This window comes from Mauremys reevesii, linkage group 24, assembly GCF_016161935.1.
Source record: "Mauremys reevesii isolate NIE-2019 linkage group 24, ASM1616193v1, whole genome shotgun sequence".
Classification (NCBI taxonomy): domain Eukaryota; kingdom Metazoa; phylum Chordata; order Testudines; family Geoemydidae; genus Mauremys; species Mauremys reevesii.
Window position 1 is genome coordinate 5,509,957 of NC_052646.1, and position 15,448 is coordinate 5,525,404.

General features: G+C 53.1%; 1 protein-coding gene across 1 annotated transcript in view; it reads right to left on the reverse strand.

Annotated features, from left to right (window-relative positions):
* Positions 1 to 4,652: 4,652 nt before the first annotated feature.
* Positions 4,653 to 15,448, reverse strand: part of LOC120390624 (perilipin-2-like) — a 42,439-nt gene continuing 31,643 nt past the window's right edge. The window contains exon 6 of the mRNA XM_039513368.1: positions 4,653 to 5,054. Within this exon, the coding sequence (XP_039369302.1) occupies positions 4,737 to 5,054 (318 nt within the window). The 3' untranslated portion in view covers positions 4,653 to 4,736. The remainder of the gene's footprint in view (positions 5,055 to 15,448) is intronic.

A 15,448-nucleotide genomic window follows, 5' to 3' on the forward strand; every position in this document is an offset into this window, starting at 1 on the left:
CACTCGCTTTCCCCAGTGTCAAAAAGGAGCAGCTCTGCTGCAATCGATGGGGCTATGCCGGTGTGAAACCGGAGTGAGATCAGATTCTGGCCCTTGTGCTGCACCCGCTGGCTGCGGGGCAAGTTAAATGTACGTGCGCGAGCTAACTGATGGGCAAGGTCCCCTGGGAGAATAACATGACGGGGAAAGGAGTCGAGGAAAGCTGGCTGTATTTTAAAGAAACCTTATTGAGGTTGCAGGAACAAACCATCCCGATGTGTAGGAAGAAAAGTAAATATGGCAGGCGACCAGCTTGGCTCAACAGTGAAATCCTTGCTCGTCTTAAACACAAAAAAACAGCTTATAAGAAGTGGAAGATTGGACAAATAACCAGGGAGGAGTATAAAAGTATTGCTCAGGCATGCAGGAGTGAAATTAGGAAGGCCAAATCACACTTGGAGTTGCAGCTAGCCGGAGATGTTAGGAGTAACAAGAAGGGTTTCTTCAGGTATGTTAGCAACAAGAAGAAAGTCAAGGAAAGTGTGGGCCCCTTGCTGAATGAGGGAGGGGACCTAGTGACAGAGGATGTGGAGAAAGCTAGTGTACTCAGTGCTTTTTTTGCCTCTGTCTTCACAGACAAGGTCAGCTCCCAGACAGCTGCACTCTGCAGCACGGTATGGGGAGGAGGTGACCAGCTCTCTGTGGAGAAAGAAGTAGTTCGGGACTATTTAGAAAAGCTGGACGAGCATAAGTCCATGGGGCCGGATGCGCTGCATCCGAGGGTGCTAAAGGAGTTGGCCGATGAGATTGCAGAACCATTGGCCATTATCTTTGAAAAATCATGGCGATTGGGGGAGGTCCCAGATGACTGGAAAAAGGCTAATGTAGTGCCCATCTTTAAAAAAGGGAAGAAGGAAGATCCAGGGAACTACAGGCCAGTCAGTCTCACCTCAGTCCCTGGAAAAATCATGGAACAGGTCCTCAAGGAATCAATTCTGAACCACTTAAAGGAGGGGAAAGTGATCAGGAACAGTCAGCATGGATTCACCAAGGGCAAGTCATGCCTGACTAACCTAATTGCCTTCTATGATGAGATAACCGGCTCTGTGGATGAGGGGAAAGCAGTGAATGTGCTATTTCTGGACTTTAGCAAAGCTTTTGATACAGTTTCCCACAGTATTCTTGCCAGCAAGTTAAATAAGTCTGGGCTGGATGAATGGATGGTAAGGTGGATAGAAAACTGGCTAGATGGTTGGGCTCAACGGGTAGTGATCAATGGTTCCATGTCTAGTTGGCAGCCGGTATCAAGTGGAGTGCCCCAAGGGTCGGTGCTGGGGCCAGTTTTGTTCAATATCTTCATTAACGATCTGGAGGATGGTGTGGACTGCACCCTTAGCAAGTTTGCAGATGACACTAAACTGGGAGGAGTGGTTGATATGCTGGAGGGTAGGGATAGGATACAGAGGGACCTAGACAAATTAGAGGATTGGGCCAAAAGAAATATGATGAGGTTCAACAAGGACAAGTGCAGAGTCCTGCACTTAGGACGGAAGAATCCCATTCACTGCTACAGACTAGGGACCGAATGGCTGGGCAGCAGTTCTGCAGAAAAGGACCTAGGGGTTACGGTGGACGAAAAGCTGAATATGAGTCAACAGTGTGCCCTTGTTGCCAAGAAGGCTAATGGCATTTTGGGTTGTATAAGTAGGGGCATTTCCAGCAGATCGAAGGATGTGATCATTCCCCTCTACTCAGCACTGGTGAGGCCTCATTTGGAGTACTGTGTCCAGTTTTGGGCCCCACACTACAAGAAGGATGTGGATAAATTGGAGAGAGTGCAGCGGAGGGCAACAAAAATGATTAGGGGGATGGAGCACATGACTTATGAGGAGAGGCTGAGGGAACTGGGATTGTTTAGTCTGCAGAAGAGAAGAATGAGGGGGGATTTGATAGCTGCTTTCAACTACCTGAAAGGGGGTTCCAAAGAGGATGGATCTAGGCTGTTCTCAGTGATAGAAGATGACAGAACAAGGAGTAATGGTCTCAAGTTGCAGAGGGGGAGGTTTAGGTTGGATATTAGGAAAAACTTTTTCACTAGGAGGGTGGTGAAGCACTGGAATGGGTTACCTAGGGAGGTGGTGGAATCTCCTTCCTTAGAGGTTTTTAAGGTCAGGCTTGACAAAGCCCTGGCTGGGATGATTTAGTTGGGTTTGGTCCTGCTTTGAGCAGGGGGTTGGACTAGATACCTCCTGAGGTCCCTTCCAACCCTGAGATTCTATGATTCTAAGGGAGGGCCGGAGCAATTCCACAGTGGTCTCGCAGGGCCCGATTCGCACCTCAAACTGGTGTAAGGCAGGGGAACGCACACGGGAATCACTGGACTTGTCCCTGAGGGGAGAATCAAGCTGAAGAGGGATACATATTTCGCAAAGCCACAGTCTGAGGGCGCATGCCGTGCACACGGCATGCGTATCGCCGCTCGCATGGGCCCGGAGCCTGCAGCCACTCAGCCTTCTTCTGGAACTGCAATGGAAGGGAGGAGAGACAAGGCCGTAAGCCAGCCTGACTGGGAATGGCAGGTTACTTGAGACAGGTGCACCTGTTTAGAGACAATCCAAAGTGTCCCCCCACCACAATCTATTGTTTAAACACAGACATGGGGAACTAGCTGCAGGATGCTCACAGCAGGAGGATGCAAGTTCCTGGCCCTGGGGGGAACATGGTCTAGTGATTGAAACCGGGGGCTGAGAAACAGGACATTCTATGTCTGGCTCTGGGAAGAGAGCGGGGTCTAGCAGTTAGAACTAGGGGGCTGGGAGACAGGACTCCGGGATTCCATTCCCAACACTGGGGCGGGGAGTGTTGTGTAGGACTGGGACTTAGGATTCCTGGAGTCTATTCCCAGCTCTGCCACTAACGTGCCCCGTGACGAGTCACATAGTCTCTCTGTGCCTCAGTTTCCCCACCTGTAAAGTGGAGGATAACACCCATGTGCGTAGCATGTTCTGAGAGTCTGCGCTAGTGATGCAAGAACCAAGGATTGCTCTTTCTGAGTGAGCTGTGCCCGTTTGCAGACCCAAGAGAATGGTAGGGGGACGCAGCCCTGGCTCCAGTGAACGTGGCTGGGTTCATGTATTTATTCTTTTTAGTACATTTTACAGAACACAAGCACAGGAAGGGAAATGCGAGAGGGAGGGGAACCTAGCCTCATAGCGAAACTATTCACGAGGGCCCTGGATTGAGGGAGCCTGTCCTGCTGCAGTGTCTTTGGAGGTGACGACTCGGTCATGCGAGAACCATAAAGGGTACTTGTGCAGCAGCTGCCACTGGAACCGCCTCCCTGTAATGCATCTCTTCTCTCTTCCTGGCTTCTCTAGGTCCACCCTTACACGCAGGCCGGCTTTCTCGACGCAAGAGCCTTCTCCAGTGCAGCTTCGCTCCCCTGGGGCAGCCGTCCTGCATCTCTCCTCCCCTGCCAGTGTCTCTCGGCAGATCCAGGCCCTCTCTGCTCTCTATGATTTATCTTCCTAACTCCATAAAGCCACTTCGGATGCACCTCACATGGAAGGACAGGATACAAAAGCGAGGGCCCCCTTTTGCACACTGCTCCTGCGTATTTGAAGCCAGAGGGAGCGATGGGTGCTCTGCAGCTGGCAGGACTGGGTGCTAATGCTAAACTGGAGGCATGTAGCCAGCTATTTGGTAACCCCGGCACTTGCACTGCATTGGGGGTGTTTTGCACGTGAGAGTTAGCTCTGGCCCATCTCCTCTATGTCACAGCAAGCTGCTTGGAAGAGCTGGAAATGCACGAGACCCAAGACTGCGTTCAGTAAGCGCCACTCAGCTGCGGGGACCGTTACTGCCCAGGGGAAAGAGGGGTCTCTTTGGAAGCACAGTTGTGGTAGTTGGGGAAGATGTGAAGGGGTGTCTGTTAATAGGGGAGGGAAGGCTTGGCAGCTGCCAGCGATGGGTTAGGCTGGCGCACTTGTCACTGGAGAAGATGCCTTCCCTGGGGGGTGGCTGTCGGCATAGTTACCACTGGGCGTGTTAGGGGGATTAACCTGCAGAACTCCCAGCTATGGGATATTAACTGAGGTTATCCTGTGGAACTCTCTGCTGCAGGATGATATCTGAGGCTACCCTGTGGAACACACTGGCACAGGATATTAACTGAGGAACTTCCTGCTACAGAACAATGTCTCAGGTTAACTTACAGAGCCCCCTGCTGCAGGGTATTAACTCGTTCTGCTCAGCCCCCCCCCCCAATTTGATTCCTGGCCTAAAGCTTCCCAGCCCAGAACCAGAGACGTTTCATTTCGCCCTTATCATTTTGACTTTATAATATAGTAAATATGCTATTAACCTACCGCTTATATAGCATGTTTCATCCATAGACTTCTAGGTGCTTCATTTCCCCCATGTTACAGATGGGGAAACTGGCACACAGAGAGGGAAGTCTCCCAGCAGACCATTGGCAGAGCTTGGAATGAGCCCAGATCTCCTGCGCTAGCCACTAGGCCATTCTGCCTCCCTATATAATAGGTGAAATGATAAAGTCGAAATGAAACAATTTCAATAAGGTCATCACGCATTGATTTCATATTATTTTGTTTTCCGAGATTTTGATTTTCTGCCCAGATCTGGGAGAAAATGAAATTTCAAAATCCCAGAATGCCCTGCAGGATGCAAATCCCACTTCCCGCCCCGCTCCCGGCGGTTGTGGCAGAGAAGGGGGGGCGGATGTCCTGGCTGCATGCTCACATCTCTTTGCCCAAGGAGGAGAGGTCCCTGCCCTCCCAGAGCTGGCTGGCCACAGGGGGTGGAGAGTGAGTCTTCTTGGCAAGGGGATCCCGATTCAGGGTGGCGGGGAGCCCTCTCTGGGTTGGCGACGGGGTGGACCTGTGACCGCTCCCATCCTGGACGCTGTGCTTGCTGCTTGTGCCTCCCGAGCTTGATTGCCTCCTTTGGACGAGCTGGACGGGGGTGGGATGCTGGGGGAAGCCAGGCTGGGGGCTTGGATCTGAGCCACTCGACTCAGTCAGAGCAACCAGAGCGTGGTGGAGTCGACGTCTCAGCTGGATGGGAACAAGAAGAAGAACCTGGAGAGGTCACCGGCAGGGAATCACACACATACACCCCACCCCCCCCGCAATGCCCATCCCTCCTAACGTCCTGATGTGAGTCTATTTTCGTCCCCGCCTATACGAGCCATTAACAGCTCTTATGTAAGACCCGGAAAGCACAGGGTCACTTTGCTCAGCTGTGATTAGAAAGCGCTGCTGGGAACAGTCCCTTCTGGAAGCTGCTGCCTTCAAGCCAGTCAGGCCCTGTACAGATACCTGGCACAGCTGGTCTTACCGGGCTGGCCTCCTGGTCCGGTGAGACCCCAGCTCCCCCCTGGACTGGTTCCGGGCCGGTCAGTGGGGCTGGGGAGAAGACCGGGCTGTAATGAATGGAAAAGGGGCTCTCACTGAGTCTGGTGGACACAGACAGACCCTGTGGTTCTCTAGCTCCCAGCCTGTGCTGCCTTGGGTCCAGGGGCGGCTCTAGGTATTTTGCCGCCCCAAGCACGGCAGGCAGGCTGCCTTCGGCGGCTTGCCTGCGGGAGATCCCTGGTCCCGCGGATTCGGTGGCACGTCTGTGGGAGGTCCGCCAAAGCCGCGGGACCAGCGGACCCTCCGCAGGCAAGCCGCCGAAGGCAACCTGCCTGCCGCCCTCGCGGCGACCAGCAGAGCGCCCCCCGTGGCTTGCCGCCCCAGGCACGCGCTTGGCGTGCTGGTGCCTGGAGCTGCCCCTGCTTGGATCACTGCACAGGGTCTGCCTAGGCTGACCCCTCCATAGGGAGCACCCGTGCTCTGTCTATGAGAAGCTGGATCTTCATTGCGGGGGGAAACAGAGGGACTTACACAGGCATACGGGGAGAGTTTACAAAGGGTTAACCGCCCCTCTGCATCTTCAGCCAAATCTCCCCCGTGGCTACCATCAGCTAAGATTTTGATACTACATGAGGGAGCTACCCCAGATGGAAACATTCACCGTTCACTGCACGAGTGGCTGTTTGAAAAGAACAAGGAGTCCGGTGGCACCTTCAAGACGAACAGATTTATTTGGGCATAAGCTTTCGTGCGTAAAAAATCAGACTCCTTGTTGTTGTCTGGATACAGACTAACACGGCTACCTCCTGATGTTTGAAAAGAAACGTTTTCAGGGCTGGATCTGTGCTTTCAGAGCTCCTTGAGCTCCCAGGAACTTCACAGGTTTTACCTCAGTTAATAGCCTGCAGCCGTGCGCTCTGTAGGTTAACCTCCATTACTGTCACACTGGGATGGCTGTAACGGGGGCTGGAAGCACTCGGCACTAGAGCTGGCCAAAAAACAGCAGAATTCCCATCTCCCGGGAAATGCAGAACTTTGAAATGTTGTCTACACTCGTTTGGGACCCCAGGCTAAGGAAACCAGAGCTCCAGTGTCTACACTGCATTATGCGGGCACACGGCCAACCACCATATCCCAGACTTTCTAGTGACCTCCCAAAACGTGGCCGCTCCTGTCCTTCGTTCGTGATGCAATGCGGGAAATCTCGACTGTCCACCTGACCGTCCAGAGGACAAAGAATGTGGGGCAGCGGGATTATGGGATATTTTTGGTGGACTCCCAGAGCATGAATCCAGCGTGGCTGTGTCTACACTACAAAGCAATAAGGCGTGGACCCTGAATCCTGACTTGACTCAGGCTCAGACCCTCCACCCCTGGGAGGTGGGGGTGGGGAGGGGTCCTGAGGCCTGGGTTAGCGCGATTTGTGTGTAGACAGAAGCGGGGTTCGGTGTGAGGCTGAGTCAGCACCCTGGGCGTACACTACAGTGTAGAAATGCCCTTGGGGTACCTTTCCCAGACCCGAAGAAGAGCTCTGTGTAGTCCAAAAGCTCATCTTTCGCTTGCCAACAGCAGCTGGTCCAAGAAAAGATATTACCTCACCCACCCACCCTCCCCCAGGGTGACCAGATGTCCTGATTTTATAGGGACAGGCCCGATTTTGGGGGCTTTTTCTTATATAGGCTCCTATTACCTCCCACCTCCTGTCCTGATTTTTCACACTTGCCGTCTGGTCATCCTCCCCCCGCGCCTCTCTTACAAATAATTAAATAGCCCTTGGGCCAAAGAGACAGGCCAACTCTCCAGCCCAGTGGTTCGGGCACTTGCATTCAAGTCCTTGCTCTGACGCAGAGAGAGAAGGGACCCAAACCTGGGCCTCCCACGTGCCCGTCCTAACCAACAGGCTGTTGGCTATTTTGGGGCAGGTCTCTCTCCCTCTAGGCACAAATTCCATCCTGGGCCTAAGCAACCTTCCCGGCAACATTTTCATCTAAACCAGCGTACTGTCGGGCACCGTTCCCTGGAAACCGACACATTCCCCTCGAAACAGCATTTTGCAACAGAAAATTTTTTTGCCTGAAACTTTTTTGCCCAGTTACAACCCCACCCCCACCCTGAACCAGCCGTTCGGCTCAGGCCTCCGCAGCTCGGGAGTTACTGACATTGGATCTCTCTGCTGCCCTGCTGATGACAGACAGCAGAGAGCTGCTGAGTCCCAGACCTGCCCCACTCCCCAGTGACCCCTGGCTGCTGTACATCCTGCAGGCCTCACACATGAGCTCATTGTCTTTCCAGAAGGTATTTGCTAGCTCTGTTCTAGGAGGCGGCTTACGGGACGGCACCCGGCTGTCTGGAGAAGCCGGACGAAGCGAGTGTCTGGTATGTAACGGTGACTTTCACCCAAGCCACAAGAATCATGGCCCCTGGAGCAGGCTTATGGTCCAGCTAGAGTGCGGTACCCACCCAACGACAGTCAGACAGTAGCTCCCCCTGCTCACACATGCCCGGGCCATGCTATACGGGAGGGAGTCTGGTGACTGGATGGAGCCCTGCAGCATGAAGTTGGAGACCCCTTCCTTTAGGGTCCTAGCAGGTGCAATCCTTATTGATATAAACATCTAATTCTTTTCTGAATCTCACTAAGCTCCTTGGCAGGGTGATACAGAGAGAGGCAAATCTCACTAATACACAGCAGCTGTGAGTCCCACAGGTTTACCTCACTAATATCCTGTAGCAGAGAGTTCCACAGGTGAACCACATTAAAACCCAACAGCAGTGTGTCCTGCAGGTTAACCACAGCAATAGCCCGTTGTAAAGGGTGGGTCTCAAAGCTCGGCTCACACTTTGTTGGGTTTATTTTCTGTCTATCAGAGACTGTGAGACAGGGAGCAGAGTGGGAGCAAGACAGAAATAGAATATCTTTGGGGCAGGACCTGTCTCTTTGTTCTATGGCTGTACAGCTCCTAACACCATGGGGTCATTACTGGGGCTCCGAGGTGCTACCATCAGGCAAATATAATAAAACCAGTAAAACATCTACTAAATAGAAGAAATTAGTGGATCTCGTGTGACTCCTGACAATTCTGGGCCATCCAAACTGGATCTACTCAGCACTTTTGTTCATGATCCAGAACCAAGTGCCAAACTGACAAAAGGCTTTGCAAAAATCAACTCCGTGAGCTAGGTACCTAACTCCCATTGACTTTCAATAGGAGTTAGGCACTTGACCGCCATAGGCACCTTTGTAAATCTCACTAAATGCACCTCTAGGTACTTAACTATCGCCGTGAATCTGCTCTCAAATCTAGCAGAAGGGTTTTGCTATTTGATTCTGGTCTGGTTCTTATACAGCCCTCACCACTGTGCCATCTGAGCACCTCCCAGCCAACACAACGAGCACTTGTAGCATGCGATTCCACCCAAGGGGAAAATCACAAGAGGGTTTTTTGTTTCAGTCGGATGTACCCATTCTATGGCTGTGTTCTGTGCTCGTTATTATAGGCGGCGGGTCAAAGACGCGCACCTCGCACTCGGAACAGAAAGTAGTAGTGTCTGAGGCACTGCAGCTTTTATCCTGGCCCCAAATTAAAGGGCTGAGTTAGGAGTTGAGGTTCTGACCCGTGTCCCAGCCTCTAATCGGAGCCCTCCCCGGTCCTTCTCCAGACTGAAACACAAGGCCAGGAGATGAAAGTAATATTATTTTCAAGGACATAAGTGCTGAAGACTGAAATGTAGGGGGGGGAATTAGATGATGGGAGAATTCAGGCCAGATTCTGATGCAGGGCACCCTTTCTGGAGTTACTGGAGCTAGGGGTGGGTTCTGATCTCCATGAGACTGATGTGAATCTGGAGTCACTCCATTGTAGTCAATAGAATCGTGGGCTGATTCTGATCCCCATTATACCAGTGTAAGCCCAGAGTAACCCCACTGGAGTCAATGGAGGTAGGGTCAGATTCCCCAGTTACACTGGTGTATACATCCATGGAAGTCAAGGGATTCACTCTGGATTTGCACTGGTGTACCTGAGATCAGAGTCTGGCCTTCAGGCTTCTGGGAACAGAACATGCTTTCAGGAAGACATATGAATCATGCCCTGTTGTCAATTCCCCCCTTTGCTTGCTACACAAACTGCCCTCCCGGCGCTTCAGACACCCCCTTAACGGTCTCGGAGACGCAGCTGCAGCTCGGCTCATTGACTCGAGCAGGGCGAAAACGCTTTAGCGCTTTGATTTGTCAGGGTAATGGATGCTCCACTGACAAAGCAGAGAAGGAGCCTGGGGAGGGGGGAGAGAAATCACATCTAGTTCTTCTACCCTCCTTGGTTCCCAGCAGAGGTCGGCGTGAAGGGAACATGGCGATTGCATTAAGTCACGAGTGGTTCACGAGGCCCTGAGGTGCTTTGGAAGAGAGTGACCTGGCCATTCGTCTTCAGGTGGGGCCCATGGCTTCAAAGAGAGGCCGTCCGGAACTGAAGGTCTTACGCCGCGGATACACAGAGACACAGGCATCGCCAGCCTGGATCAGACCCAGTGTCTGCCTAGTCCAGTGTCCCGTCTCTAGCCCTGACCAGCACCAGATTCTTCGGTGGAAGAGGGAAGGAACCCACACCCCAGAAGCTGGGGCAGCTGCCAGAATGAAACTTCTAGCTTTGTACAGCAGTAACATCGCAGGGGCCCAAGTGAGATTGGGGCCTATTGTGCCAGGCGCTGCCCAGGAATCCATAATAGCAATCCTGCCCCAAAGAGCTTGCAATCACCACAGACAAGCGACACAGAGGAAGGACTGTTCTCACCAGCTTACAGGTGAGGAAACTGAGGCACGGTGATTGACTTGTCACTCACAGGGAGCCTGGGGCCAGGAATTGTCCCTTGAATCACACTGCAATGTTTTAACCACAAAACCATCCATCCTATTTAAATCCCCTGCCCTCAAACGGAGCTATCGGGAGGGTTGGGGGCGGGAAACAAGATGCAAAGTAGAATCAGGTCCTTGCAGCCGAAACCCACAGCTGCCGTCTGACACCCTTAGCCACATGGACACAAGGTCACTTTAAACCCCCAGCCTGGCCTGACTTCAGCTGTGCCAGGAGCTTTGCTTCAATAGGCACAAGAGCTGGCGGTCAGGGATAGCAGCTGACCTCACGCAGCACAAGCGTGTGTGAACAAGTACCATGGGGACCCAGAGGATTAAGGGGTCTTTGACTGCACGCCCGTTGGGACGATGGCGAAACGGGGCAGAACGTCCTGTGCAATAAAAGCTCACGGGGGACCCTTAGCCCAGGAAGCTAATTAACCAGAGGGGAAATGAGACACCCCGGGCCCCTTCCTGCTTCATTAACTTCTCACACCTCGGGCCTCCCGTCAGGAGCTGGGGTTCGTTAGCGCACGGCCTCTGCCCGTGAGCCAGCTCCAACCTGAGCTCTCTGCAGATCCCGGTCCTGTTCTCTCATTCCCCCGCCCCTTTTCCTCGCCCTCCCCTTCCTCACAGCCCGGCATCTGCCTTGCTAGTGCCACCGGCTGTGGATGGAGGCGTCCAACCCTGGATTTTTACTGATTATTTGGATTGCCCTAGCGCAGGGGTAGGCGACCTATGGCGCGGGTGCCGAAGGCGGCACGCGAGCTGATTTTCAGTGGCGCTCACACTGCCCAGGTCCTGGCCACCGGTCCGGGGGGCTCTGCATTTTAATTTAATTTTAAATGAAGCTTCTTAAACATTTTAAAAACCTTATTTACTTTACATACAACAATAGTTTAGTTCTATATTATAGACTTATAGAAAGAGACCTTCTAAAAACGTTAACATGTATGACTGGCACGAGAAACCTTAAACCAAAGTGAATAAATGAAGACTCGGCACAGCGCTTCTGACAGGTTGCCCACCCCTGCCCTAGCACCTGGCAACCTCAGTCACAGACAGTGGCCCACAGAGCTGCAGGACACTGCTCACTGCTATAGGAGACAGGATTCTTGCTGAGGGTATCGTGACAATCAATACACTAAAGAGCGTGAGGTGCTCTCAGACACTGCAGCGATGAGGCCAGCTAAGTACCACTGAGGGACAGACAGTATCCCATTGTATAGATGGGAGACCGAGGCACAGAGACACTAAAAATCACACAGAGAGTGTGCAGCAGAACAAAGAACTGAACTGAGGTCTACAGCATCCCCCAGGCCAGCACTTTAACAACCTGCTACCCAATCTGTACTGACTGAATTTCTAAGAGCAGCTGTCTCTGGCCCATTGAAGCCAGCATGGCTCCAGGGTAGAAACCAGGGCTGCCCAGATGTGTGTGTGTGTGTGGGGGGGGGCAAGTGGGGCAATTTGCCCCAGGCCCCACAGGGGGCCCAGTGAGCCCTGGCCCAGCAGCGGTCCGAGTCTTTGATGGCATTTTGGCGGCGGGGGGCCCTTCAGTGCTGCCGAAAACGCGGAGTGACTGAAGGGCCCCCCGCCGCTGAAATGCCGCCGAAGACCCAGACCGCCGCCGGGTGAGTACAAGCGCCGCAGCTCCCCTGCTTTGCCCCAGGAGCCCTGAGTCCTCTGGGCGGCCCTGGTAGAAGCTGGAGCCCAGCAAGAGAAGGTGGATCCAAGTGCCACGTGATGGAACTAGCTCAAAGACACTCGGTTTCCCTAATGAGCTGAAAGGGCTCTTTGCCTCTCTTACAATTAGCCTCTTCCCGGAATAAGCACCTGGAGGAGGGTGAGACGACCCTCTGAGTCACTGACTCATTAAGGCGCTGAAGGCTGCCAGCCTGGGCCTCCATCTAATTCATGCGGGGGAAACCTTCGGTCACTTGGAAGATGCTGTTACCGTCAGCTTTCCCTCCTGTCCTCCTCCCATTTCGGGGCAGCAGGAGACCTGAGATTCTCTCAGACTCAGTAGAAGTTGGTGGACACAGAAACTACCAGCCTGAGTCAGAACCATGGTCCATCTAGCCCTGTTTCAGAGAGCGGCCAGCCTCAGCTGCTCCTGAGGAAAGTGCCAGAACCCTGCAGAGATGAGAGAACCTGCTTCCCGGGGACATTTCTTCCTGGCCCCATCAGAGGCCAGAGCTATACCCTGAACATGAGGTTATCTATCTCATGGTCCCACTACCCATAGTATCGGAGCACCTCATGACTTTCAATGTGTTTACCCTCACAACACCCTCTGTGGAGCGGGGCAGGGCTGTTAGAAATGAGGAAACTGAGGCACAGAGAGACAAAGTTCCCAGATCCTCAATGGGAATTAGGAGTCTAAATACTAAGTGAGTTGCCCAAGGGCACACAGAGTCAGTAGCACAGCAGGGAACTGAACCTGGCTCCCAAAGTCTCAGGCTAGCATCCTAGCCCCTGGACCCTCCTTGAGCAACCACAGATGCCTGTGAAGTTTACCTCGTTATAAGCTTGTCCTGTCACCATGGTATCTGAGCACCTCCTGAACATTAATGCATTTACCCAGGAGGAAGGGAAATATTGTCCTCCCCATTTCACAGATGGGAAAACTGAGGCACAAAGGTTTTGGGGTTTTTTTTTTTACTGTCTCACCCAAGGACATGCAGGAAGCCTGCAGCACAGCAGGGAAATACACCCAAGTCTCCTGCACCCCAAACTTATGCGCTATCCACTAGGTCATGCTGTCTGCATTATTACTACTAGTAAACTGCTTCGATATTAACAGACTCCAAGATTGTGGCTCAGGCTGCTCACGGCTAACAGCTGTGGGGAATTTACTTGGCGGTGGGTATGTGGGATAATGCTACTCTAGCATGAGCAGCTCAGCCAGTGTGCAGAAGGTGCACCCCACCTGCTGAGACAGAGCATTTTGGGGGGGGTCAGGCTGTTAATATTGCAGCCCACCTCCAGCACTACCTGCAAAATCACCCCTCATGCCAGTGGACCTGCTGGATGCAGGTGTGACAGAGACCACAGCTTCATGCAGCGTGGCGCGGGGGAGGCGGGGCCTATTAAATGTATGAGCGGCTTATGTCTGATTGGTTTCTGCTTCGCAGGGGGGGCTTCCCACAGCCCCTCTGGGAACTAAAACAATGCGGGAGGGACCACCCCGAGGATTGGAAAGGGCTTTGGATAATTGCACCCCCTGGCCTCGTTTGCACATACTGAGACTGAGGCTGCGTTTCTCAGCGACTAGGAAACAAAGCGAGGGCTTGAGCTCGAACGGACTGGCAGGCTGCCTTTGACTTCAACAACCTGCCAGGACCTTAGGGGACCCCAGAGTGGGGAGACAGGGACAGTTGCCATGTGCCAGGGGACTCAACAGCAGCCCCACAAGGAATTGCTCCCCAGACACATGGCTCCTGTCACTTCAGCTCTGGCAAGAAGACAATGAGCAGGTGGATAACACGATTAGCGGGAGCCGCTGAGAACAGAGAGGCCTTTGCTTCCTTAATGATCCGGCTATGCCAGGAAGGTAGCTGAGATCAGCGGCTCATGCCCTGCTGTTCAGCAGAGGGCCATGCTAATAATAAACTGTTCATCACAGGCAAGGATGGAGGAGCAGGTTAGGTAACACGGTGGTGGTGGTGGTGACGGTGGGGAATAATAATGAGCTCTTATAAAAGACGCAGCTCTCAAAGTATTTTGCAAAGAGGGGTGTCGTTACCCTGCTGACGATGGGGAAACTGAGGCACCGGGCGGGACTGGCCCCCCCAACGTCTACACTGCATCTTGGAGCGAGCCTCCCAGCCTGGGTTCGCCAGCAATGCTAAAAATAGCCTTGGAGATGTCGCGGCTGGGGCTGGAGCTGGCGCTCTCAGGCCTGGGGTTAGGGTGACCAGACGTCCAGACTTTATAGGGACAGTCCTGATTTTTGGGGCTTTTTCTTATATAGGCTCCTATTACCCCCCCACCCCCGACCTGATTTTTCACATCTGCTGTCTGGTCACCCTACCTCGGGTGGGGTCTCGAAAGCCAGAGCCTGAGCATCAACGCGACGTCTAGACAGCTGCCAGATGCGCTGCAGACGGACCCTAGGCCTGATGAACAGTGACTGAAGCACACGCCTGTCTGGAAATGGGGTGAAGAATACGGATGCTGTCCCCGAACTGAGGCCCTAACTGAGGGCCACATTTTCCAAAGGGCTCCAAGCTCCCGCTGCGACTCCGAGGAGCAGATTTTCCAAGGAGTTTAGTGCCGGGGGCTTTGGAAAAGCATCACAAGTACGGCAGCTGCTTGGAACCGAGCGCCTTTGGCAACCTGGTCCCTTTGCAAAATCTAGTGCCACGGACAACTAGCGACTCTAAGCCCATACCTGCAACTGGAATCTGGAGCTGCGACCCCCTCGTGCAGACATAGTTTGCACGGGTGCAATGTGATTTTGCACTGGTGCAGCTTCTCCCCAGTGTAAACAGTGCTTAGAGGTTTGCACCAACATCCATTGCCAACAAGGCCCAAGGGCTTTCTATAATGACGATCACCGTAGCATGTAAGTGTGCCTGGTACCTATGCAGCTATCACAGTCTCTCTCTCTCTCTCTCTCTCTCTACCTCCCCATGGACATCCTAAAGAGAGAGACTCTCACAAACTTGGCTGGGGTTTTCCTAGGAGCCAGCTTTGCAGCCCTAATTTGGAGGCTCCCTGCAGGATCAGGCCCCGTCGCCTTTTCCATCCCCAAAAACTTGGGAAGGGAGAAATGCAGCCAGAGCAAACGCTGCCCCCATCCTCACCCTCCAGGAAGTACAGGATGCATCTGGTCAACTACCCATTTCCTTTCCAATATCCCCTTCCCTTCGCTCTTACGCAGGGAGCGCTCAGTCCTGCAGGGCTCATCTCCGGCGGCAACACGTTATTTCCTTGTGCCACCCACTGCCTGATTCTCCTGTAGGGATTAAGAGCGTGGCAGGAAGCTGACTCCTGAGAGATCAGACCTGCAACCTGACCCTGGTCCCATTACCTGCCCACACCCCACCCATCTCCTCTGGGAAGTGCTCTGGCCATCAGGACAGCTGATGGAACAACTTCGTGGCTACTTAGGGCTGCACGTCTGACACTGTACAACATCCCATGGCTGCTTGGAACACCACAGCACATGGGTAAATGTAACTCAAGTGCTCTTGCTCCAAAAACACAGGCTTCTGCCGTCTGAGGGAGGGGAAAATCT